The sequence below is a fragment of the Ixodes scapularis genome, unplaced genomic scaffold (assembly GCF_016920785.2).
Source record: "Ixodes scapularis isolate PalLabHiFi unplaced genomic scaffold, ASM1692078v2 PGA_scaffold12__126_contigs__length_90152505, whole genome shotgun sequence".
Lineage (NCBI taxonomy): Eukaryota > Metazoa > Arthropoda > Arachnida > Ixodida > Ixodidae > Ixodes > Ixodes scapularis.
The window spans coordinates 25,509,639-25,536,024 of NW_024609838.1; the positions used below are offsets into that span (position 1 = coordinate 25,509,639).

Sequence of the window (26,386 nt, forward strand, 5' to 3'; positions counted from 1 at the left end):
GGCAGATTAGAGGCCGGCTTCGAACGAAGCAACTTTTTCCCGACATCTCGACGTCGCCACAGCCGCGAGTCTTGCAGGCCGCGTTCGCACACGGCAAAGGCTTTGGTAGCCACATTTGACGTTTTACCATCGGCGGCATTAAAAACTAGCACTATTTTTGGACATGAATTTAAAAGTAATTCACTGCGGTCGGTGCTGGGACGAGAACGGCATGGAGGTCTCGGTCGTCGTTGCTGCAGCACGAGCTTCCATCCTGTGACGGAACTTTGGCGTCTCGTTGGCCGCAGGCGTGCTTGCTCGAAGCCTACGTACGACATAAGGCAGCTAGCGCATGCCAGAGGCGAAGAATCCGAAAGGGATGCCCTGCGCTTGCTCTGTTGGCGATCAATCGAATTGCGAGAAAATGATAGCAAGCCAGTTGAAATAGAGCTATCGATTATTGCCGCCCGAAACATTCTCGAGATGCTGTTCAACCGAGTCGTCGGTTTTGCCCTGCGTCGATCCTGGCGGTTCGACTCGCAGCTGCCGTAAGCTTTCGGCAACCCCAGAATTGCGAGACTGGTGTCTCAGTGTCTGAAAAGGGTGTTAGCAATTCTGAAATGTTTTGGGGGTTCCTTCTTGTGCTTGCTCAGCACAGTAGAATTAAGAATTGGGCCTTAGACACCGTAGATGTGGCGGTAACAGCAACAGCCACATAAATTGCCTGGATTCTTCGAGGCTTGCAGTCGCTCGTCTGTGGCGCCACCAATGCAGTTTTATTGGTTCTGTAAAACCTGGCTGACCCCTAAGGGCGCACTCAAATTTCCGTGAGAGGTACAAATTACCCTAACTTTTTCTGTGAATAAAACAAATTAGAAGTAATTCCAGCCCGCAAAATTTAGAATTTAGTTTGAATTAGCCAAGAGCACAAGGTGTCGGGGTCAGGATTGACGAGGGTAAAGTGCCTTCAGAGTTTTGTTGTTTTTGGTTGGTGGCAGAAAGAGTCTTGCATCTCGATTGTTTCGTCAGAGCCAAGACGTGCTGCAGACGAAGATGGTGCGCCCAATCGGCTTCGTCACCCAACCGGCGGGAAGGAGGAACGTGCGCCCGTGCAAGCCGGCCAGCCACTCTTATGGCCTGTCGCCGTTCATGCAGTCCAGCCGCAATCAACAGCGGTATGTGCTTTAGTGCCAACATCGCCCTGTCTAAGGATAGCCACATGTCTGTCAGTTTCCAATATTTTTTTTAACACTGGTTAGAAACGCGAGATTGGGAAATGGTGTGCACGGTGAAGTTTTGTGCCCCAACCAGTGTTAGTGTTTTTTTGTTTTGATTTTGACTCCATCTATGAACCATTGCTGATTCAGCCTGAATAACTTCCTCTTAGTGGCAGAGTGGTAGAGTCTGTGACAGTTTTGCTTAGTAGATGCTGTGCCTTGAGTGCAAGCTTTCTTCGTTTGATGGCAGTTTGTTGCATGCGCAGCCAAAAGCCCTGCGGGGTTCAACGAGCGCGTGTTGGAAGCAAAGCTAATATTAGGTTCCTGACCTGTCACTGACTCCAATCCGTGCACCCGTGAGATGGATTTACATGTACACCCGAGCTAAAACTTTTAATTCTTTTGTCCTTTGTTCTACAGCAAAGCTTTCTATGGCTAGCCTTCCATGGATTTTTCATGTGCAGTGACTAAAAACTCTTCGCTCGCACCGCCGCACGTGCACGCCTTCCCCGTATAAAAGATTCAAAGTAAATAACCAAAATAAAGTGTTGACGAACGCGCGTGGAAGATGCCATTTGTTTTAGGCTTTTGCGTTAGAACAGTTACTGCTGCAGATGCCGGCCACTGTGGCACGCGGAACACCAGTTCCTGCATTCTCCTTGATACTTGGGTAATTTAGCAATAGGTCTAATCAGTAGGTTAGTGATCAGTAGGCACCATTTTTAAGACCAGAAGACTCTCAGGTAGGCAATAAAGGCTTCTCTAAGATTGGCCTCTGTGCAACCTGCGTTGGCCATGTCTACACTCGTATCGCCCTCTCTTTGTCGTCGTTCCAAGCGCTTGCATGCCTAGTTTTCCTTTCCTTTCGCCCTCCCAAGGTAGCGGTCCCGTCGCGCGTGTCTAGTTTCCTCCGACTCCTCGGGGCCGGTCTGTGTCGTCTGCTGAACAGCTTCGCTGGTCATCCACCTTCATAAAACAAAATGGCCCATGAATTTTTTTTTTTTTTTTTTTATATATATATTTGATTATTTTTTGCAGGGGAACCTCCTAGAAGCATTAGGGTGACAGCTATGGCTGACATTTTGCTACGAGACCTAGTTTTTTTTTTCGGAACCAGCTGAAAAAGCTGCGTTTTATCTTCCCGCTACAGCGTGACCTCGTTAGAACAGATCTAGTTGTGGCAGACATTTGGTTATAAGCTACCGGTTTGTAAAGTTTGGTTGGTCTTCCCATCCATGCCATTCAGTGAACTTCACTTATTACAGATTCTGTTATGACAATCATTCAGATATAACAGACCATAGTAAAGAGTTTGTGAGTACTTCATTATTCTGTTATGGCGAGCTCTTTGACAGCAGTCGTTATTTTGGACGTCACGTGACTTCGGTTCGGTAGCGGTGGCCTCCTCCTTGCAAACTGCTGTCGTTGCGCTTCGCCCCTCGCGCGAGCTTTGCATCGCCCAATACTTGCAGCGACAACAATCGTCGGTATATAACTCAATAAAAAAAAAATTGCTTTCTTCACAGTTCAGGGGCTTCAATAAATTGGCTTTTTTCTAATATCCATTCAGTTTTTTTTAGTCCTACTGGTTAGAATTCAGACTCGTCATAATCCACCTCAAAGTCTGTTGTAAGGGTATCTGCATTCCGCATACGTCTTTCACTGCAGGCCAAAATTTTCATCGCTATATATCAAGGTCCGTTGTAATGAGTTTACGTACTGTGCATGTCGGCTAGCTAGCCGACATAGCGAGACTTCTGAGGCTTTCAAGGGGGCCATTTTCAAGTGCTTCCAACCCGGCTTTGCAATTTTTATGCAATTTATGATTCGTCTCTGCAGCTCCGTTGCCGATGCCACAAGCTCGGAAGCTTCAAAATTGAAAGAGGTGAGCGATTGTTTGTGTCTGCATGCTCGAATATCGTCAACCCCGTTTATGACACGTGACTCGCGACGATGGCAACTTGCAGATGTCGCAGCGAAAGTCATGTTTCACGGAGGGCAGGACTTCGGAAGAGCCGTTGTCCTTTGTGAGCAGGTCAGTGGCTGTGCTCTCCCACAGGTTATGACCCGTTCCCACTAGGCAAACAAACACTACAGTCGGCATTCCTCCCCAACAGAACAAAATTGCAGCTTTTCGATGGCGAGGGCGATTCCTGGCAATGCCCCTTATTCACAAACATTTTGTTTCCCGCCAAAGTCGGTGGCGCTTGTACGTAGGAAAGGTCGCAAACATTGTGACCGGGCATGTTTGTGAGCAGTATATGGTGAATGTTTGTTTAGCGGATCTGGATCATCAGAAGTAATTATTTCTTTGGCGGCCGTATGTTATGTTTGAGGATCGTTTTTATGGCAGCCTAGAAGGTTTCTAGCTGCCCCTGTGTTGTGGCTTCCAGCCATATATACCTATGACATCAATGACAGTAATTGCCGATGTCATAAATATGGCTGGAAATCGCAACAAACTTGTGGGTAGCTCAACAGTATTACGCAAATCTTCTCAAATCTGTTAGTAAACTTGTACAGTGGAGCCCTTAAGGGCTGGGGGACGTACAGGCTGGAGACCGAGTTTGGGCTGTATGGATGACGAAGTTTTAATGGGACATGATTAGATGATGGTAGCGTCCAATGGTAGGTCCCATTCCGTCTCCATTGCGCCTGTCCTTGGGTCCCCCTTATAGCTGCGGTGATGTGACGATGTTGCGTCACCGGCGGGATCTTGATGTGATTGGTGGTGGCTGTTGGCTTCGATAAAGATCAGGTTCAACAGTCACCGGGATTGGCCCGAAGGCTTATGTCACCGCAGCAGCAGCAGCTACTCTTGATGTTGTAGGAAGACAAAGACCCGTTGACGTCCATTACTTTGGCCAATGTTTGAAAGCCTTGATTCCGGTTCTTCGAGAAAGTTTCTGTCGAGCTAGAGTGTTGCGAACCATCCCCGTAAGTGTGCCGTGATTTGAGTACGGCCTGGTCGGGGTAGAAACATAAGAGCTTACATCGCTCGTGCGTTTGAACAGAACGCATTTGTATGCTATTAATTGTTATAGATTGTTGTGGTAGATAATGCCAGTCCTCTACTCTCCCTAATTTTTACTTTTGATGTCTACTTGCCTGGATTGTTGGGCTTTGTCTTCTTTGTCCGACACTGCATTGCAGCTGCATCTCGCGCGCTTCAATAGCTTCAAATATGTTTTTGGCGACGCTGATGCAGGTGTCTGCTATAATTTAATTTTCCAAGTTTCAAAGATATTTTTATGTCGTTTTAAACTCGGAAAAATGTCCTCCTGAAAGCATAGCGGGATATTGAAGGTAAGTGTATGGATGTCTCTTTAGAGGGCTTGTTCCAACTGACCATCTGTTTTATCGCCGAAATCGTGATGCGGGTTTTTCTTGCTGGAGTGCGGTGCTTAAAAAGACTGTGCTATGATTTTCAGACTTTGACCAATTAACTGCAGATATTAATCTGTGTCACCCGTGGAACAAAAAAGAGAAAACTGTATTTTCTTGCGAGCGCTAGTTTTTATGTAAAAAAATGTAACAAATCGAAGGTCAAAGTGCCTTTCAACTCAACGTCGCCTTTTGAGTGACATACTCTGGTGGATCACGTGGTTCCCCCTTGAGTTCTCTCCTCAAAGACCCCAGCCGTTTCCTCCACGATTATCGACATTAAAAGGATTAGCATCGTCGAAGGTGGCGGCAAGCAATCGACACAAAAGACTGTTCGCCACGGGGGTGACGGCGAGTGTAGTAGCAAAGGGGGTCAGGTTTTGTTCACTTCCGCACATTCCCCAGAGTACCACCGCACGCGGCTGCAGATCGGCAAATATTTTTTTCATCTTTGCGATTACGCACCGGAATAGCAGTTTTTCGGGGCTAGGCGACACGTTTTTGGTTACTTGTTGGATAAACAATATAAAAAATACAAACTGACGATTCTTTCAACATTAAAATCGTTGCACTACCCCTTTAAGGCCGAGCCTGTTCAACGGTTGTCTTGCAGACGACTGAACCTGCGTAGGATGGACGCGGCCATCTTGGAGGACCCTGTGGAAGATGACAACCGCCACGTAGGTTGTCTTGTTCGTTGGAACTCTCTCGGTTTCCCCAGAGCCATATATACCATAATGTTCCGAAACATTGCCCACATAGAATGAAGAGATAAATGGTGAAAAACATGGGGTGGGCTATCTTTGTGGATGCCACAGCGGAACTCCATCAAAAATTAACGATACACACCCTGGCACCAGCCACAAACCGCGTGACACGGGAACTGATACCGCAGATCGCGAACGCTGCAGGTTCGCATTTCACAACGCAACATACACGCGGGAACAACTCGTGTGTCACGGGAGCCGATGTCGCACGTGCAGATTGCAGACGGAAACGTGGGAACCCGCTATGAACTCGCTTGTCATATGTGTTGGTACAGCGAATTGAGCAATTGATGCAATTCCCGGTGGGCATCATGTGACAACCGACGGGAGTTGGGAAGTGGGCAATGTTTCAAAATTTTTATGTTGCAGGTACAGTCGAATCTTGTTAGTTCGAACTCGAGAGGGACCGAAAATTTGTTCGAATTAACGGAAGCTCATTAAATGGAGCTCTTACGTGCAGCGCTGCGTTGGGCGGCGCACGTGCACTGAGCTAGCACATGAGTGACGAGTTCCAGGACATTTATTTTCACCGATTACGAATCCATGATGCGTGCCTGTGCACGGTTCCTCAATCGTGAATCAACAAACATCGCTTGGAGCTTGGAGACCAGCTCTAACGCGGCATCTGCATTCTCCTGGCAAGAGAAGTAGCGCGCGGTGATGTCCAGCGCTTCGAGTGCTCTTCGTGATGCCGTGTTTCTTCGCTATTTCCGTCTTGGAAAGTGCGCCACGGTCAACTTCTTGCAGTATCTTTACCTTCGTCTTGAGGTCCTTTGGTGGGTGGTACGTGCCTTGGCTTGCCACGACGCTTGGAATCGAGATAATATCAGTCGCGCGCCCACCGAAAACACGTTGAACCGAAGCAACGCGCGGGTGTAAACGGAACTGTAGTCTGTCGCACTCCCGCCGAAAACGCGCCGAAGAGCGGTGGCGCAGTACGCAGTACCGTTGCCGTGCAAGAGAGCACCGCACCGCTCATCGCAGCATTCAAGGTCACCACGTGATCGGTTGTCATGGTTATTCGGAACTGGAGACGTTGGAGGCGCTGCCGCGTGAGTTAGCCTGCTCCTGAAGGCATGCTCAGCGGCGCGGGATATTTGAATTAACCGGCGCAGGCGTTTAAGCGTTCGAATTACCGGCCGTTTTTGCCCATTGAAATACATATAGTGTAGTCCGGACCACAGCATCAGTTCGAATTAAGTGTGTTCGAATTAATGAGATTCGACTGTATTTAGCAAGAAAAACGGGATGGGCAATTTCTCAAAGGCGGGCATTCTCTCGAAACTTTACTGTAGAGAGAGCATGGTGGGTGTGAGGAGCAGGAATATCCAGGGCGTGCACCAGACGCAGATGGAGTGCTTGACCTGCTCCCATGGCAAACCAGAAGCTGAAAATAATCCCCTAGCGGTGGTAGCAAGAAACAGCTTTTATAAACGCGTAAGAGTTAAATGTAGTAACTCTTCGTGGTTGAAAATAGGGTGCACGTGATGTTTCGATTGTGATGATTAAAGGGATACTACAACGAAATTTCGGCGCTCATTTTTTGGTCTATATGTGTTCAAAAGAGCAGTATCACATGGAACATACCAATATCTTGCTAAAAAAGTTTCGAAAAGAAATTTTAAAACGAATTAACGATTAGCAAAGAGCACCTGGTGGATGTCGCTACCGCCTCGTTTGTAATGCTCGTCTAGGAACCTTGACAGCTAGTGACGGAGGTTGTCTCGTCTCCGGCCACGACGAGAGAAGGGGGGAAGGAGGAACTCCCCTCTTCCCGAGAATCCCTTTTGTGTGTCGCAGAAGTCGCTATTGTCCCCCTAGAAGATTATAGAAGATTAGCCCGTCACTCAAAATTCGTACAAAAGCAGCCGCTTCGGTGGCTGGAACGACTAGGCCATCCTCTCGACGTCAGCCTCGCCGTAGCTTTGCTCGTCTTGAGACGACCTACGTCACGATTGGGTTGGATGTCACGTGCTGTAAGCTGGGCCTTCTCCGAGCGCTTGCCAGAGTGGGCCGTTTATAACGAAAAAGCCACCAGGATCAAAATACAAACGTGCGATTGTCATTTACGGATATTGTGGATCATATTCAACCTATTTTTAAACACGACGGGAATATTTCAAATTTCGTTGAAATATCCCTTTAAAAAAGATGTAGGGAACGAATGTGCCGCTCAAACTCTTCCGCTCAGACGGAGTCTGACCGCTCGGACGGCAGATTCCGGCCCTCGGCACCTGGCGTACGGATTGCGTTGGTGGTTCTGCTTTTTATATCTTCTTTGTCAGTCTTTATATATCTCCCACCATGATTTTGCATGATTGTCATCGAAACATCACGCCCACCACATTTTTAGTCACCGAGAGTTACTCCGACGTGCTTGTTAATTTTGTTCCTTGCAACCACCACCAGGGTATTATTCGCGGCTTCTGGTTGGCCACATTCAAATTTGTGAAGATGCCCTGGAACACGCCCAGCCCATTGTCGGCCAATGGTGCTTCCTCATTTGCCTCCTACACTTTCCAATGAATGGCCAAACTCTCTCTGTACACTGCCCTAGGTTTCCCACCATTATTGGGGGGCAAATCGCGTCAACAGGCTGTTTTGATGGCGGATATTACACTCAGCACAGCCAAATGTTTGTGTTCAAACGGAGGAACAACACGTCTGCTTTGGGATGGGACTTGAGTGGACGTAGCAGTAATTTGGTTCATGTCGTTGCTTTGCCAGGATGCGAGGCCGCTCGAGCGCGACGAGGCGCAAACGTTGGCGAAGCAGCTGGCACACGACACGTTCTCGACCAAGGGCACTGCAGATTTCCGTGAGTCGCCGCGTTAAGGGAGACACATTGTTTGGATGAACGCGCGTGCCTCTGGCGAGCGACAGAAGTTGCGAAGCAATCAGCAATATCATTAATGCTATTACTGTCGGTAAAAATCTTGGCTAGGAGAGTCTTGCGGTGCATCATTTTATTGCTCCGCCATCCTGCCTTTCTTCCTCTGCCTTTGTTTTTCTTTTCTTTCTGAAGCAGCAGCTGCGTGTATTATTCATTTTCTTGTGGCAAAATATTTCTATTGCCCCCCTCCCCTCCCCCCCCCCCCCTCCCCTCTAGATCATCATAGGGCTGAATGACATCGAGTTAATTTAGAAATCCCACACCTGAAAATGTTTGCACGCCTCTAACGTGGAGCATCGTAGTGGAACCTGGGCCATGTACAGTGCTGCCAAGACATGCATTTTGAGGCATGGAACTTGAATGCAATAACATTGGCTTTGTTGCTGCAGTAAGGGGAGATAAATAATATGTGAGGCTGCATCCACATGCTCTTTCTGTCGGATGAGCCATGACTGTCTTTGCTGACTAAAAGCTGGTGAAGCGTAGATGTGATTACTTGGCTTACAACTTTTTTTCCCTCCACCTGAACAGCACTGCCACCGTCTTTTGCGATTGCTGGTGAGGAAGGCGACACGGCAGACAACGAGGTAGGTCTAAATTATGGGTGCTGATCGAGCGAAAACCTTTTTCCTTTTTTTCTGCAACCAAATTTTTTAAATTTTATTTCTAGTTTTTTGCAATAACCTTGAGGTTGGTGCAAAAAACCACGAGTGAAAGTTCTCTTTGTTTTGTGATTCGGTTGTTTGCTTATTGCTATAATCACAGGGAGACGAAGGGTGGCAAATTTCGAGCACCTTTTATTGCTCCACAACCAACGACATTTTGGCGCTAGCCGATAAGGACGCCGAAGAACAAGTCGAAGCTTGAACACCAGCCACACCCCGCTTTTCTTACAGTTGAGATCATGCAAGCGCAAGAACGAAATATTTATAGAACTTGGCTTAGGTGCATTTGGTTGTATGCTTAGGTTGATAGGGATAATGACCCGTACAATAATGTGACCCAATTGTGTGCTAGCATCTAGTATACTCATTTGGAGAGTACTACGGTAATAAAAACGGCATATTTGCAGGTGAAGTCAGTTCAGACGGAACCGAACCACGCCTACAAGGTGGAAGTGGTCACCATGACGTGCCCCGTGGTGCAGCACACGCTGACGGTCACCAGCACCAACCTGATCACCGGCGAAAGCGTGGTCACCGAAGAATCCACGGGAGCCGAGGTCGTCCAGGTGCAGTGGAATCCAGAAGACAACAACATCAACATCAGCACACCGGATGCAAGCTTCAACACTTCTGGGCCGTGACTGAATCGAGCTCGTTATCCGTTCCCACGCTGCAATACCAAAATGAATTATAGTTGAGTTGTTGGTTGAATTTTGTTTCTCTTTTTTTTTTCTACGGAATAAACGGGTAGTTTATTTGTGCGTGCTTGGTGCAATGAGTCTTGAAGCTATAATTTACACACCTGCCGGTTTCGACAGGAACGGGTAAGTATTCTGTATTCTCGAATTTGTTATCGGGCGGTGCACATTGAAAACCTTAGGTTAGTAGCTGCAGCCTGCAGTGGTAAATCATTGAAGTGTGGAATATGACAGCAATCTTTATAATCCAGTATAACTTACCCAGGGTTGCCACTTGAGGGGGATTTAGATTTTGGGGAGGGTTTCTGGTGCGTGTGGGCCACAGGTACCTGTGTCTCGTACAAAATTTTGGAGAGAAAAGAGGGGTGGATAGCATAGCTTAGGGTGTATTTGGAGTGGGCTATAGATAGATGGTTGGTTGGTGGGCGGGTCTCTCCTTGCATAATGTGCTTCGTATCAACATTGGCAAGTGTTGGGTTTTTTTGGTTTTTTTATTGAGAATTACTCTGGTAGCCTACAGTTACAGTTGGCGGCACATTATTAACAACCAAGTAGATGCTCCGCCCTAGCAGCATGTGCACATTGCTTTCTGTCGGGGTTTGGCTGCACGTGCGACTAAAGTGCCGTTCACACACTTGCAACAGAGTATGACAGAGAGACGAGACCAGTTTTTAAGCCTCTTGCGACGGCGTACAACCTGCTCCGCAGCAGCGTATCCGATCCTCCGCCGTGGAAGAGGCTTTAAAACCGGTTTTGTCTCTCTATCGTACTCGGTTGCAAGTGTGTGAACGGGGCTTTAGTGTTACGAAAGGCAGAAATCTTTCGCTAGGGGGAGCTGCACCTGCTGGGATATGTTATCCTGTCAATGACTAGGGTTCTGTATTTGGGTGTAGTTCAAGGTTAACGTTTCTGTGACCAACACACGCATAAACTCAGTGGTCTGGGTTTGCAGGTGTGTCGACTGCAAGTCCTAGCAGTGGTCATACCTTTTCTACGACTTTCGGGAAATCTGGTTCTTTATAGACTAGATCTTGGCCGTTGAGAAAGGGGAGAGGAAACGCCTGCGAAGAACTACCAGACACACAACAACGAACGAGGAAGATGTCTGCTCCTGATCCATCAAAGCAAATAACTGCGGGGGCGGAGCTTCGTAGCACACGTGATCACCCCCTCTTGTGCGCGAAGGACGCGTTTCGTTGGACTTGCGCGCCGTATAACCCCCTGTATGTCTGACGATGGGCAAGATTTGTGATGTCATCAGTTTACGTAACATGAATCACAACCCATCATACTGATAGCAAACTGCGAGTCAAACTTTTAACTGAAACAATCAGCTGCTCCCTTTGTTCGCGCGTTTCTGGTATAATTTCGAAATTTCCGCATCTTGAGATTCATTGTTGCCGGACCTGGTTCTCGATTTTCTTAAAATAGAAAAGGGGGTATAAAATTGGTTTTCAAATACATTTCAAATTCCAGATGCAAGAATCAAACTTTGCTTGCGAATTGTGTCGCAAAAATTGTCTACTACTGGCTGTTTGTTCGTTTGTTCACAAGCTTGCAAGCCTTGCAAGCCAAGGAAATAATGTAGTGCGGACCTGACGCACTATTTTTTATGCACCACCACCAGACCACCATGTGCTGCAGGATCGTGGTAGCCTGTAGTGGACTCGTTCCGAGAGCCTGTCCGGCCTGTCCTCCAGAGGCAGAGTTTTAAATCGAATTGAACCATTCAGATTTGGCACTCTGGTGGTGCACTAGTAACCAGAATGATTGTCACGTTAAAAACGTTACAACAACAAAGTTTCAAAGTTGAAATAGACCCTTCGGACACGGTAAGTCCGGCTTCCTTTGCAAGTCCCTCCGATGACGCGCATGTTTAGGAGACTTGACAGAAACGCGTTAAGCCTAAAAGGAGCTAGCACCGGCCTTTTTATCGGCCAAGTTTGATTGTTCCACGCCGAGTTTTATCTTGTCGCGGGCTCCAAAAGGGCTACCGTGCCGTTGTTAATGTCTCGAAGACAAAGGTGTTTTGGGAGAAAATACCTCGACGCCGGTACGGCCATCGCTAGCTACGGGCAGTCAACAACTATCTATGCATAATGCCTCACGATTCAAATATTACGATGTAATGCTCACATTCGATGGCATTTGGGAACATATGCCGAGCGTTTGAAAGTGCTCGACGTCTGTTTTGCGTCTGATGTCTTCAAACTTGTCGGAACATTCAGTTTTCTGTCTTGTTAGATGAGATTAGCCACTGCTGAGAACTTCGTTGCACGCAGCGTTTTTGAGTTCTCGCAGATTTCGCATGAATTCGGATAACCCGTATTCTTAATTTTCAAAAGCGCATGGTACGAGGTCCGGTTGCTGCGAGAAGAAAAAAAAAAAAAACGATAAAAAAAGAAAAGCTTGAAAATATGAACCTCTCGATCGCAGTCCCCAAAAATAGTCCTAAGCGGCGAAATTCCGACGATATCTCGAATTTCGAAAGGTAGGCACACGCTCTAGCCGTGCCAAGACGTCATGTTTCCATTTCGAAACGAGCTTTTTCTTGCACGGTCGTGTTTTCGGCTGACTCGCGTTTATCCGGACGATGACTCCGCCAGGATGATTTGCTAGATTTCGACCGTGGGAACAATATCATCAATACGGTGCTAGTCGGAGACGATTGTGTGCAAATGTGAAACTGATATTTTTTTTATTTCTTTCTTGTTTCTTTTTAATCTAGGTGAAGGTATTTAAAGAAAAAATCGAAGTTGAAAAAGGAAAAGAGTATCCAGCACAGTACCAGAAGTTAATATATGCAGGTTGGTGTTGACTTTTCTCTGCTTTGGTCTTGCGATTGGCCAGCAGGACTCAACAAGTCCTGCAAAGTCAGCGAGTCATGACGTGTTTTATCAAGACCAAAAGGTCGTTATGACTGTCCTTTCCCCAGCGTTGTTTTAATGTGTCATGTCCGAGTGTTTAGAAGACTGTGTGGACCCGGTGAAGCTTACTTGCTCTCCAGTATACACTGGAACTGAGCCTAAACCTGCTTGTAACACATAAACACCACCTATAGCTATTTTAAAGGGATACTTCACCGAAATTTTAAATAGGCTGACTATGATCCACCAGATGTGTAAATGACAATCAAACATTTGTATTTTGAGCCTGATGGCTGTATTCTTCGTTATAAACGACCCACTCTGGCAAGCGCTCCGAGAGGAGCCAGCGGAGAGCACGTGACATCCGGTGCAATTGTGACATAGATGGTCTCGGGACGAGCAAAGCTGCGGCGAGGCCGACATGGAGAGGATGTCCTAGCCACTAAATCGGCCGAAGCACGCCAGCGATCGGGCCACCATAACTAACCCCAAAGCTGCTTTTCTACGAATTTCGGGTGACGGGTTTTAATCTTCTATAACAGAGGTGCACAACCCGCGGCCCATGAGCACTTTCTGTATGGCCCGTGCGCATGACACTGCGAGATGTGCTCAAAGCGGCAACCAGTGTGATGATGCCAAGTATTGAAAACCTGTCTGCCAGATATTGAAAACCTGCGCAGTTTCCAATAAACATTTTTTGGCCCGCATCATTTTTGAGTTGTGCACCCCTGTTCTATAACCTCTTAGGCAATAGCGACATCTGGGACCCACAAAAGAGAGTCCAGGTGAGAGGGGAGTCACTTCTTCTCCCGTGGTGGCCAGAGAGCTGGCGGGATGACATCAGGTTCAAGGCATGTATAGTTTTAGGTGAGACAGGCATCGTCACTACCTGTCAAGGTTTCTAGACGGGCATTACAAATGAGGCTACAGCGACATCCACCAGGTTCTCTTTGCTAATAATTTAATTTGTTTTAAAATCCCTTTTCGTTTCTTTTTCAACAAGAGATTGGTGTGTCTGATGGGATATTGCTCTCTTGAATAAAAAGACCAAGAAATAAGCGCCGAAATTTCACTGTCGTATCCCTTTAAAGGAGCGAAGCAACAATTTTTACCTCGACACAATTTGCAGTGTTTCATTTTTAATTGTTTATTTTATCTAAAGGGACAGAGACACCGCCTCATTCTTTGGAAACATCGCGATTCTGTGGTGTAACAGCAATGCAAAGAACGGGAATGTTTCACGATTTGCAGCTGCGAGTGCCGGTAATGGGTGCATTGCAATAAGTTTGCAAAATGTGTCATTATTGAGTCATACCGAGCATCCACCCATTCCACAATAAGCTTCCACCCTTCAATTTTGTAAAATTAGAAAAACACTACACAAAAGACATATCCTTACATATTGTTGACGCAGGAAGTGCCCATCCCCCAGTTTTACACGATTATCTCCAAATTTTAAATGGGGCCTTGCTCGGGATTTTACAGTATGTGCTCAATCTAAGGCTATATTTCATAAATATTGTCATGTCAACATGAGCAAATGCATCAAAAGTATCGTGTTGTCAACAAAATTGTAATATACTGTAAACGACTTAATTTTCGCGAATTGCCTACAATTCATGGAAAATAGGTCCCGTGAACAATTCCGGTAAAATGGAAACACATTGGAATCTATATTGAGATCCCACCTCGTCGCGAAAATTGGAACCCGCGGATTATTCCAAAACTTCAGCTTTGACCTAAATCATGAAATATTGAACCCGCAAAGAATAAGTTGTGCAGGATTCAGTTTTAGTGGTGCCATTTGCCCCAGGTGAACACAAGCGTTCCATTCCCTGTCGCTACTACGTCGGTCTGACCTCCTTATAACAAGACAAGGTTCCCCCCCCCCCCCTCCCCCTCTCCCTCTCCACATCACTAAATACCAACCTTCAAGGTCGTATGACCAACGTTTTCTCCTCTCTTCGACGCCATTGCTCTCTCGCCTTGTGAATCATAAGTGAAGGCAGCGTGCACTGGAGGTACATGTCACTGTACGCACATGACTCAGAAAGCGATGTAAGAGTTCGGTGTAGTTGGGAGGCACCGAAAACTTCAATTGTTTGGCGATTCTCTTAAAAAACAACTAACATGTGCAAGCAACATTTGTTTTCAGCTCTTTACTCCAGGCATGACGGGAACAACTTCCACAATTATTTGACCAAAGTCCAAAAATTGTTGCATGGCCCCTTCAACCCCTCAACCATTTTGTAGTTTTGGGGCATTTTTGACCCTCAACTGCATAACTGTTGCCTTAAAATTGTATTGCTAGCAACAAACGGAAGGGGAGCTAAATTTAAAAAAAATTCAATGCTGCCATCTTTTGGCAGAGCCACAGACTAAGCCATGAGCGAGCCTGGATTGTCAACACGGTTGAGTGCGTGAACTGGGGAAAGCAGATTAGCTGTATTTGTCTTGAACGGTTTGGGGACGGCTCCACGTTGATGAGCTAGGCTCGTCCAAAACAGGTAAAGGTTAAGCGTTGCCAAGAGATGTTTATTCTTATGCCGAAATTTAGAGCCTACAAAACAAGGCTAGACTGATGGGTGGAACACTGCACAAAACATCACTTCTGCAGCGATATCTCCTACGGATGACTGTATTTTTGAAAAAGAAGTGCTCAGTTGAACACGGCCGACAAGATATGTGACGTCAAGATTCTCATTCCCTCTCCTTTTTGCTTTGTACCCTCGAGCTGGTGAACCTAAGTGAGGAGGAGAGAAGGGGACGAGGCCACTTCCCCTCATTCTCAGCTGTTCTTGGAGGATCATGACATCACAGTCCTAGCTTGATCGCGACATTTTTTGTCCAAAAATACGACCATCCATTTGTAGCGTCAACACATCTGCGGCCTTATTTTGCGAAATTCAAATTTTGGTTCAGCATCCCTTCAATGAAGGCCGTACATAACATTGGCACCTCATGTCACTGTCAGTGATCGTTGGGTTAGAAACAGCAAAGAGCTTCCTGAAGTGCCGTTGGTCCAGTGGCCAAGGCTTCAGTTGTGGGGAAAGCAGACCGCAATGAACAATGCCTTGGTTACGCCTGCACCAGGTGTTTTGAATCTGTCGTAACCACTGTGTTGTTTCTAGGGAAAATCCTGAACGATGATTCGAAGATGAGCGAGTATGACATCGAGGAGAAGAAATTTGTAGTCATCATGGTCACCAAGGTAAGCTCATCTGGAGAGCGTCTGAATTGAAAGTGTCGCTGCCACTCGTTCTGTCCTGGCCCTGACCACTCCCTCTTTCTCATTCCCGTTGCGTGACACCGGTTTCTCTTGCCCATGTCTTATGCTATACTTAACACTTCCCCATGTCTGTGAACTATGTAATATACATGTACAGACGCAGTCACACTTAAAAAGATTCAATAACATATCTTGTTGCAAAGAGAAAGGCTGGGGCATAATAGCACTTAGGCATATTGATGTAAATCAAAGATATAGCATAGCTGTGATGGAACACGAATAAGACCAATAAATTAGCACCCGTGCACGTACGTACACATTACAAAGGCCAGAATATGTCACACATAAGCTTAGCACATGTCCCATTTAAGAACGATTGTGGCTGTAACTATGACTAACTCTGTTAAACCTAGGTTTCACAGCATTCTCATGGCAGCATTACCGTAGAACACTGCGCATCCGCCCATTCCACACTAAGCGCCCATGCCCAAATTTGTAATATCTGAAAAAATATGTACAGTACATTGATATGTAAAACTTGATGACCAGACAAGCGCCCATCCTCCATTTTTCGCTATTATCTCTTAATTTTGAGTGGGCACTTGCCCGGTATTTTACGCTGTGTTGTTGTTTTCTCATTTGAATAGGCATTCAGGCCACATTTCGAGGAGTCACGTCGAGTTACAACCGCGATGCACCGGGACATCTGTAATTCGTAATAACTATAGACCCTTTTCGAAATTGTAAAATGATGCCTAGATCATTCGCAGCCGCCATTAGTTGGTGTCATCGCTTCCGGTGTCAAGCCCGTGATTGGTTCCAAGTTTGCGCCGAATGCTGCCGAGGCGCTCGTGTCCAATGCGGGCTCACAGTGTGCGACTAAGTAATGGCGATTGCACATAATCTATGCATGCTTTCTAAATTTCGAAAAGGGTCTATTATAACAGTCGGCTTGAGAAGTAGCTTGGCACATGGCATACGACACACGGACGTTATAGTTTTACCCGTGGTCGTATCGCAACATAACGAAACGCCGCTGCACGTAGGAACCTTAAACCCGAATTGACAGACCTTGCAAGCCTCTCGAGTTCCGTGCCGTGTCCCCGGGTGGCGGGTTCGAATCCCGGCCAAGGTGCCCACAATCCGACGGAGGCTCGTTACGCAGAAGATTGAGATTTCGGTTGCACGCCAAGAGACACCTGAGCGAGCGAAACAAATCCTCCGCCAAGGCGTGCTAGACGTCCTTCGTTGGTTCCGCACGTAAAAAAAAGACCATTCGTCGCGCAGCCCAAGTGCGGGACACCGAGCTCCGGGGAGGGCGCTGCCTCGCCAGTGGTCGCTGCGCCCGTCGACGTTCCAGGGACGCCCGCCCCGGCCGGGGCAGCGTCGGGCAACGCGGGTGCCACGAAAGGTCCCGAGGCTGCGGGTGAGACGACGAGGAGCCCCACGACGGCGCAGCCGCCGAGCGTTCCAGCACAGCAGACGACGCCGGCACCCGCCGCGGCGGCGGCAGCCCCCACGGCGACGTGAGTCTATTTCGTAGATGAAGGTGGGACGCTTCTGGAGGCAACGCGACACCCTGAGGGTGACCAAAATAACTGTTTGCGCCGCCAAAACGTCGCCTCCAAAAGCTTCCTACCCTCATGCTTTTGTAGTACTGTGCCCCGTAAACGCCGGTTTACGCCGGTTCATACATACATTATTGCAAAAAACCAACGCTGTGCTCAGTTCGCAACCGGGCCAACGGTGCAGTGGGTACACGCTTGCCAGACCGACTAACCGCTTCCCTTTCGTTGCCTGACCGACCCCCCCCCCTGGTCCATTGAACACGTGGCTTCCACCGCACTGTCCGCTTAGGAGTGAACGGAGTAGGGGAACAGCACCGTCTTGAACAGAACTTAGCACCAACGTGGCACTGGGTTATTAATCTTGCGTGACGTCACCGCTTTTTCTAGCGTCGATTAATGGTGCCGAGGCAGCACTGTGGTGTACGTTTGAAAGGGCCTTAAAAGGTTGGGTGGAATCGTCATCTTGGGGTGCATGCGAGCCATACCAAAACTCCCAAGCTTTTGTAGGGGTGACGGCAGGGCCCGTTAGCTCTGCCCCCGTTTGTTACAGCCTCATGTGGACGCTTATGCAGGCTCTGAACAATGCAGTACAGTAGTGTGGATTAATTTGTTGTACCAGTTTGTGGTGATAATTCGTAAAATGAGCCACCGATGCATTAGTTTCGGGGGGAGGGTCAGTATCTATATCTAGTTTTCATTTTCGAAACAGTATTTACTTGAACGCGGCAGTTCTCAGAAAACTGCCCTTTCTGCCGTCCGCTAATGCTTCTCTAGTGGTGCCGCCTGCTAGTGGCGTATTCATGTTCTTCCTCTTTGTCCTGGCATTGATCCATTCAAAAGAGAAAGCGAGTGCCAGTGGAGCGGCCGACAATGACTGGATACGAGGAAGGGCGTTTGCGGTTGTTTTTCTTGTTTTTTTGTTGAGCCGGAAGATGTTTTTGTTCTTCTAATGTCCCTTCGTGACCCTGTCAACGTCCCAACGTATGTACGCCGTCCCTCCCCAGGACCGAGTCCAGTGGCGGCATAGCGTTGGCGGAGTCTGCGCTGGTGATGGGGGAGGACTACCAGCGCATGGTGTCGCAGATCATGGAGATGGGCTACGACAAGCCGCAGGTGGAACGGGCGCTCAGGGCCAGCTTCAACAACCCGGACAGGGCCGTCGAGTACCTCCTCACGGTCAGTAGTGGAAACTCCCCATGGCGGGAACGACCGCCGAGACTGCGCAAGCATTGGTCTGCGTTACGGTGCTTAGAAGGAGTCTCCGACTGGCGTGTGTAACATTCGCATTGTCGGCATCGTGGGGACCTAAGCCATTGCCGCAGGGCAGTGAGCAGGAGGCGCCTTGGTCGACTGCTAGTCAGCGCGGCCGAAAAAGGGCGACTTTGGGATGGCCGCGTCACTGAGTGATTCGACACAAGCACTGAATCACGATTCAAAACGGCGCCCGGGATTTCGAGCTCGAGATCCGGTCCAGTGATCGCGGCCGCTGGCCATCTCAGGATTGCGAGAGTTCCCCATAGAATGGCGCCACTTGTCAAACCACATGTTGTTGCCCGAGTTTGTCGGCTTGTTAAAAGCACATTGCCGCGGAGCATGTTACAGCAGAATGTGTTGCAGCAGAATAGGCATTCGCTGATTCGCTGTACCTATTTCCGCTGCCTTGCTACTGCCATCTGGTGCTTTTGAAAAAAAATTCGGATCCAGTATGAATGTGACTTAAAATCTCTAAACATGGCATTACGGAAAGGAGTAATGTTATTTGTACACCAGCTGTCAAAACTACAAACACTAGCTGGGTGACGCAAGCCACTGCCCGACTTAAAGTATCTGCCTCGCATTCATTCATCCGTCCGGCCTCCCACGCCTTCTGTACCTTTCGCACTGTGGCTATGATCGTCCCGCCGTGACCTTGTGACATTCACACACTCTTGTGATAAGTGACTGCTATTACTTTGTTTCACCTTTAGTTGGTCCACGGCGGATGCCACAACCATCCCAGCCAATTCAGCGCCGTGAACATATTGTGTAGCTGAGCGCCCCTCGCGTCACCACGCCCCTCCCAAAGGTCACGAGTTTGGCTGGAATGGCTCGCAGCATCTGCTGCACTTCAGATCAAATTGAGGATAGAGCCGCCGAATGTCCCCAGGTCTTGGGGGGCCGTGTTTCAGAACCCCGTGTTTTGGGGTCGAAACTGGACGGGCAGGCCTGGCAAGGCCTGCCTGCGCAGGCGAGCGAGCAGCCTGGATTTTCCTTTCTAAGGCCAGGTTAAAGGCCACTTGAGAAAGGAAGACCCGGCAAAAAAAATCTGCACGTCTTTCGGCTTAAAACGAAGTCGTAACTCGTCCGTTGCTTGGAGCTCGGCCAGTCGGAAAGCTCAATTTGCTCGATTCTTTCGGCGGAGCGAAACTGGCCATACTCTCATAACATTGAGTTGCCGTGACTGCTTGCACCGTAGGCCAGAGCACAGTGAAAGGCTAGAAGGTGTAAATGCAGACAGAGAAACTGAGAACACAAGGTCACCGCAGTCTTTGCACTCAGTTGCCAGTGAGAGAGCACGCACAGAGAGATGACAAACACTGTGACATTGTGCTTTTGGCTCTGCTTGATCAGCCCCATTCACTCGTAGGGTCTGGTGCACTTCGACTTAAGCCGGAGTATGGCCACTGCCATGTGGACCACTATCGCGGCCGAGTGTGCTTCCTATCTGTTGTGGCCTCGGTAAACGAGGCAGAGAGATATAGCATTTTATTCAGACAGCAGTAGCGTGAAAAGAACGCGCATACTGTGTTCCTAACGCCTTTATAACGATAACAATTGGGTGTACGCGAATTGTGGCTCAAATCGCATAGCGCTCTATCGTTCGTGGCCCTTGCAATGCTAGTGAAACCCGCAAATACAGACTTCCTTTGCAGTGCTGAAGCTAAGGATGACGCTGCACTATCTCAATGGTAATGGTATTCGCACAGGCCGGATGGCAATGTGTTGTCAGCATTTTGGAAGAAAAGCGCCGCATGAACGAGGACCAAGAAGTGGACAGGAGACGGAACGCTTGGTCTTTGTTTACTTCTTGTGCATCTATTTGCTCGGCGCTTTTCTTCAAAGCGACGTACGATCTAGCCCATCTATCTATCGTAAAGCAACTTGTTGTCCACGTCTTAAACCATTCCTTTCGGAGGCGACCTTGAAAGCCCTCGTCGTCTTTCCTCGCAGGGCATCCCGCCGTCCCAGCAGGACTCCTCGGAAGAGAGCCAGGGGGGCAACGAGGGCGGCAACACGGAGGGCGGTGGGGCGCCCCCCGCGGCGGCGCAGTCTCCTGGGCGAGAGGCGGCAGCCCCCCCTGGGGCCCTGCCGCTCTCGACGGAGGGCCTGGGGTCCGGGGGTGCGGAGGACCCCCTGGCCTTCCTGCGCTTCCAGCCCCAGTTCCAGCAGATGCGGCAGGTCATCCAGCAGAACCCCCAGCTGCTCAACGCCGTGCTCCAGCAGATTGGACAGTCGAACCCCCAGCTGCTGCAGCTCATCTCCCAGGTGGAATGCACTCCCCGCGTAGCACTCGAGTCTCCCGCCCTCCGCGCACTCGCGATTCAGTTTCCCCGCTAAATGTAGCAGGAATATTGACGTCCCGTGACCCGTGCGCCTATTCAGGTTCCCCCTCTACATTTGGTGGGAAATTTGATGTTACGGGACCTAGAGACAAATTCAAGTTCCCCGCTACATTTAGCAGAAATATTGACGTCGGGTGACCTATGCACCAATTGAGTTTCCCCGCTAAATTTGGCGGGAAAAGTGATGTTATATGACCCGACGTCACGAGATCACCAGACAAATTCATCGGAAAAATTGACGTCAAGTGAACTATGCACCAATTCAATTTCCGCAAACGAAGGCACGGGCACGTGAGCCTAGCTCAGCTGAATTCTTTTTCGCGAGAAATTGCCCGTAAAAGGCACTAGCACGTCGGCCAAGCGACGCGCTAGTGCCCTGTCACGTGACTAGGAGACTGAAGTGATTACTGCTGTAGTCGCTGGCAGAATGATAATGGCAGGGTGTCTTTTTCTGATGCCCGACTTCCACACGCACACAATTTGGCTGTGCGTGCTCCGGCACATGCTTCAGTACATGTGCCGGACAGGACAAGTGCCTGCGCTGCACGCGCTTCGGTTGTGCGTGCTATCTCGAGGCTCGCTAGATGCCCAGGCATTGTCAAAGGTAGGAAGCTCAACTGGAGGCGGGACAATGGAATGACCTTTCGTCCATTCTCAACATCCCGTCTAAGACTATTGCAGTGTCAGTATTAAAATGGCTGTTGTTAAAAATGCTGGCTAGAGGGGGCAAACCTTCATCCGATTCGACGGGTTCCATCCATACTTTCTATGTTTCCAGGCACGTCCAGTAGGGGACGGGTGGGGTTGAATGGGACACGGAGGTGCACGCGTTTCTAACCGCGCCTCGCTTGGCCATCGCTTCCTCTGCAGAATCAAGAGGCGTTCGTGCGGATGTTGAACGAGCCGAGTCCGCCGCCAGGCGGGAGCGGCGGCAGGACGCCACCCGCCGCAGGCGTGCTCGGCAGCGGAGCGCCGCTGGAGGTGAACTACGGTCAAGTGACACCACAGGACAAGGAGGCCATAGAGAGGGTGAGCGTGGCGTCCCCTCTCAGTGCTTGTTTGCAATCGTTCGGAGGGGGAGACGTTTTTCTTGGAACCTCTCTTTGTTGTCGGCAAGTCGACGAGTGTTTTGAGCGGCTTCGAGGAAAAGTGCCAGAAGAGCGACGGGTACTTTATGAGTCTAAGGATACGACTAAAATAAGTTGCGTCCATCTACCAAAAAAGATGCCAAGTGGATCCGTCGTGCACGTTGGTATGGACACCCCTTGACTATGATTTTGGTACCCCATTATTTAATCAAATCCAGGTGGCCTTCCAAGTTAGCTCTGGGACCTTTGCGAGGGTATGTCAGACACTCCTTGGCTGGTTTGGCACGTCAAATAGCAAAAGTTAAACATTTTTTTTTGCGAGCACATTACATCGTTTGGTTCTCCACTGGATACCGGACGGCTGCTTCAAAGCCGGCATTGAAGACAGTTTTTGAATATTTAAATGAGGATGGTGTTTTTTGCTCTTACGTAATAATGAGAGAGAAAGCGCTACCTTGAATCCCCTTGTCGATATCTAGCTAGTTCTCAGCTTTGTTTCACGTGTAGAGGCACATGTGTGTGACAAGTGCGTTGGCAGCTGTTTTCTTGTTTGACGCAGTTCCCATTTGAAGTTGGGAGAGAAAGGTCATTGTCCTTTGTGCATGTGTCGGTTCTTTTATGTTTCTGTTAAAGCATAGCATGGGTTCTTTTTTCTTTTTTTTTTTTGTTTAGCCCCTGCGTAGTTGACATCTTTGTTGTTGTTGTTGTTTTTTGTTTTTTACGAAGATGTCAGTAATACTAGTCCATGCTTTTGGCCTGTTTCATTTTTCCTTATTTTTTATATATATTTCATCAAGTAATTTCGCCTCAATCATGCGTCTTTCCTTTTTTTATGTCTAAAAGTCGTAAAAATATTGGAAGTATGAATTTTTTTAACACTTACAATAGAGCCTCCCTACACCAAAATCTAACATAGTGAAGATGTGGCTGTAATTAAACTAAGTTGAAGCACGCTTGTGATACTTGAGCACACACATTTGCTGTACTAATATAACAGTTTAAAAAAAAATATATCGGAGAGGTTTGACTTTGTAGAATTCTGAAGTCGGCCCGAAAGCTACACTTGGAATGTCTGAACCCTTTTTCCCCCCACTGTCCGGTGCAGTCACTACACTCATTCGTCCACTGGCGTCGCATGACATTTGTTTACGTGCCGGCGACTCTCAACTGCACGAACATGGATTGAAAGAGTGATGGTTCTCAAATACAACATTTTTAGCTGCAGGCACGGCATTAGGGTATCGTTGCAGCATTGTTTTGCTCTTTCTTGTGAACTTTTTTAGCGAATAAGACAACGGAAGGCACTTCTTGCGCCTTACTTACGTTTAGTGGCTCTAGCGCGCAGCGACGTGAAGTGTATTCACTGGTGGCTGTTTCTGCCGGGCGCAGGCTGACGGCGAGTTTCCGCAATACTCTTGCAATGTTCACTCCAGTCTGTCAAGGCGGCATGTTTTAGCACACTAAAAGCGTGCCCTTGTTCCGAACATGCGCCATGAACGGTGCACTAAAAAATGGCTACCGGGGAGTGCCCCCCTACAAGCCTATTATTGGAAGCGCCAGAAGGAGCTGTTGTTGGCAATTTACGTTGTGCTAGCTTCCGGTCAAACAAGGGGACAGCGACCTTCGCTGACGTAGCACCGCTTTCTGAGACATTCACAAAATAATTTACGACCGGTTCTTCAGGTTTTAGCTGAAGGACCGGTTAGCGAGAGACTTGGTGGAGTTTTTTTTTTAATACCCCCGTAAGACAACCGATTCCTTATCTGTTTTATAGCACAGCAGAAGGTCCTCCTCGCTAGATCCCCAACTTTGTGGTATATCAAAGAACTTGATCATCCCGAAAGTTTTTACATCGAGAGGTTAGGAAGACCTGGTGAAACGAAGCAACCGGAAGCCTCTTGGGGGGGCAAGAGACGGCTTGTGTTTGTAAATGGTAAAAGGGTCTATAGTTTGTGGTTTCTAAATGGCCAGTAATCGAACCTTAGAGTCTATTGCTTTGGCTGCAAGTCCTTGTAGGGCAAGGCAAAGTAGGGTCGTTATTGTTTTGGGGTGTGTTTACATCTACAGCGTCTTCTCGAGCGCTATTGGGGTGCAAAAAAAATTTGTATAAACGAGCCAGTGAAAAAGAGTACTGCAGAATTTTTCAAAAACCTGTTTTTAGGTCAGCCCGACAGTTTGCTTCTGTTTTCCTCCCATATAAAAAATGAGTTTTTACTTTTCTTGCATTTTTTTCTCCTGAAACCCACTCGCGAAATTTGGGTGTGACCAATGCACCACCTAAAAACAGCTTTGGGAAAAGTTCCATGGGTCACTGGCTTATTTACAGAAAAATGTTTACACCCAAATAGCGCTGTGACCATTGTGTAATGCATTAAAGTGGCAATTTGGGCCAGTTGGTTCATTCATTGATCATGTAGGCAAGGGCCAGAAAACACAGGAAAAAAGTAGACAGCAGGTTTCTGGCTAGGTAACCACATGAGGTTTCTAGAGGGCTACATGACCCTTTCAAAATCAAATGGAAAGGCGACGAGCATACAAGTGACTCTTTTTCGGCAAATGAGTATTATTTTTTGTTACAGGGGTTATATTGGAATTATCTGTGACTGTTTTGCCACGGCTATGTGTACGAGTAGTTTTGTTGTTGTTTTTTGGTTTTTTTTCAAGTAAAAGTTAGTTGCGCGTGTGCCCCTGTTTGTCTACTTCGTTCTCAGCATGTTTTCTGGTGCTTACCTACGTCACCGTGTAATAGCCAGTGATTGGACTTTGCGGCCTATTGCGTCTGCCGTAATTTTCGTAGAACCAGTTGAAGCACGGTTGTTTTTGTTTCCGGGCGTGTTTACGTCTCTAGTTCGCGAGGGGATGCGGCGCAAACCTGTGTCTTCCCCCCGTGCGCAGCTCAAGGCCCTCGGCTTTCCGGAGTACCTGGTGATCCAGGCGTACTTTGCGTGCGACAAGAACGAGAACCTGGCCGCCAACTTCCTGCTGTCGCAAAACTACGACGACTGACGACGCCGTGCCTTACCCCTCTCCCCCCTCCCCCTTCCAGTTTTGCCACAGACGGTGCAGCCGCCCTCTCCTCTTTCCGACCTGCTCGGCGCTCCACCGTGCGAGGAAGGCCGGCGCTCCAGTGATTTCATTTCTTTTTTTTTTTTTTTTTTAATACTAGAGGTTACTATTTAATGAATGCACACGCAGCAAAGGGGAAATAATAAAAAGCTCGGAAACTCAAGCGGCACGAATTCAGGCGTCGGCCGCAGGCGACGGAAACTAAGGGAGACGTCGGGAGTTTCGGCGAGTGCAACATCCCTGCGACTGTCATTTTTATGCTCCGTTTCACGGCACGACGGACCGGGGTGAAATCTACGAGCCATAAAAGCAGATTAAATGCTGTGAACGTCCCGAACGTCACGGGACGCTCTCACGACACTGGGTTGGCTTCCATGGCTCGGAGCGTCCGCCGTGGTTCCTTGTAAGGTGAAACAGAGTGGCATGTTTGTTTCGTTCCAGCAGAAAATGCGGCTTGACGAGGCCTCGGGGGTCTTGTAGATTCTGAAGCGGACTTCTAGCAGAGGGAAAACGAAGACATCAAAAAACCGTTTCGAATGTTTGTGCAACAAAGGTTCGAGACACTGTAATGACTAGATCCCCAAGCGAAGCAGCTGAAAACCGAAAATTAATATAATTAGGCTTTGAGGTGCTCGTTGAGAATTTGTAATTTGGTTTCGGGAGTGTCTCGCAGGGACTGCTTGCTTTCTAAGTCAAAGCGGAGCGAAAGTTTGTCTGCTTCTTTTGGCAGGAGTTGTGGCGACGTCGGAACGCCGAAATGCGGTTGGCGCTGAAGAATAGTGGGGGTAGACAAGGCAAGCCTTGGGATCTACCCACTATCCTTCAATCGGAGCTCGGCATTCTGATGTCGCGACAACCCCTGCAAAAGAAGCACACAGACTTGCGCTCAGCATTGAAATATTTTCTGGTATTATGTTTGCGCCCCATCTAACAATTATATGGGCATCATCTCAAAATAAAACTGACCTACTGATATATAGGAAACAACAAAATTTGACTGCTACAGTGACCATGTAATGAGACGCGACACAAATTCCTGTGCCCCAAGAAGTTGTACTGGGGGCATGTGAGCTTGAGGCATCTACAAAGTCAAAAGGAGGCAAGGGAAGTCCCCGTTTTTGGTGGGCTTCTGTTGGCAAATATTTTTGAGTGCGCAAGTATTTTGTTTTTTCCCCCCCTTCCATTTGTGGCTCTGTATAGGATGATTTTCTATTAAAGTCATTTCACGGAACTGCTTCCCGTCGCGTCCTATCTGTCCTTGGAAAAAAGAAACCCACACGACTTCAGAAGGCCGATCTAAAGACCTTCGTAAAGCAATGCCAACAAGGTAAAACCACTTTTTTTTTTTTTTTTTTTTTTTTTT

The 26,386-nt window shown here is 48.1% G+C and overlaps 2 protein-coding genes across 2 annotated transcripts in view; both read left to right on the top strand.

The window, feature by feature from the left end:
• Positions 1–9,666, top strand: part of LOC8036888 (inactive serine/threonine-protein kinase TEX14) — a 35,806-nt gene extending 26,140 nt beyond the window's left edge. The window contains exons 15-21 of the mRNA XM_040217018.1: positions 982–1,154; positions 3,036–3,081; positions 3,164–3,231; positions 5,194–5,260; positions 8,075–8,165; positions 8,772–8,827; positions 9,313–9,666. Coding sequence (XP_040072952.1) covers positions 982–1,154; positions 3,036–3,081; positions 3,164–3,231; positions 5,194–5,260; positions 8,075–8,165; positions 8,772–8,827; positions 9,313–9,546 — 735 coding nt within the window. The 3' untranslated portion in view covers positions 9,547–9,666. The remainder of the gene's footprint in view (positions 1–981; positions 1,155–3,035; positions 3,082–3,163; positions 3,232–5,193; positions 5,261–8,074; positions 8,166–8,771; positions 8,828–9,312) is intronic.
• Positions 9,667–11,118: 1,452 nt separating this feature from the next.
• Positions 11,119–26,256, top strand: LOC8036887 (UV excision repair protein RAD23 homolog A). Its single transcript, XM_029994443.4, has 8 exons — positions 11,119–11,435; positions 12,332–12,410; positions 15,602–15,681; positions 16,987–17,225; positions 18,272–18,443; positions 20,478–20,792; positions 21,740–21,898; positions 24,853–26,256. The coding sequence occupies exons 1-8, from the start codon at positions 11,370–11,372 to the stop codon at positions 24,961–24,963; spliced, it is 1,221 nt and encodes a 406-aa protein (XP_029850303.2). The 5' UTR covers positions 11,119–11,369; the 3' UTR covers positions 24,964–26,256.
• The last annotated feature ends 130 nt before the right edge of the window (positions 26,257–26,386 follow it).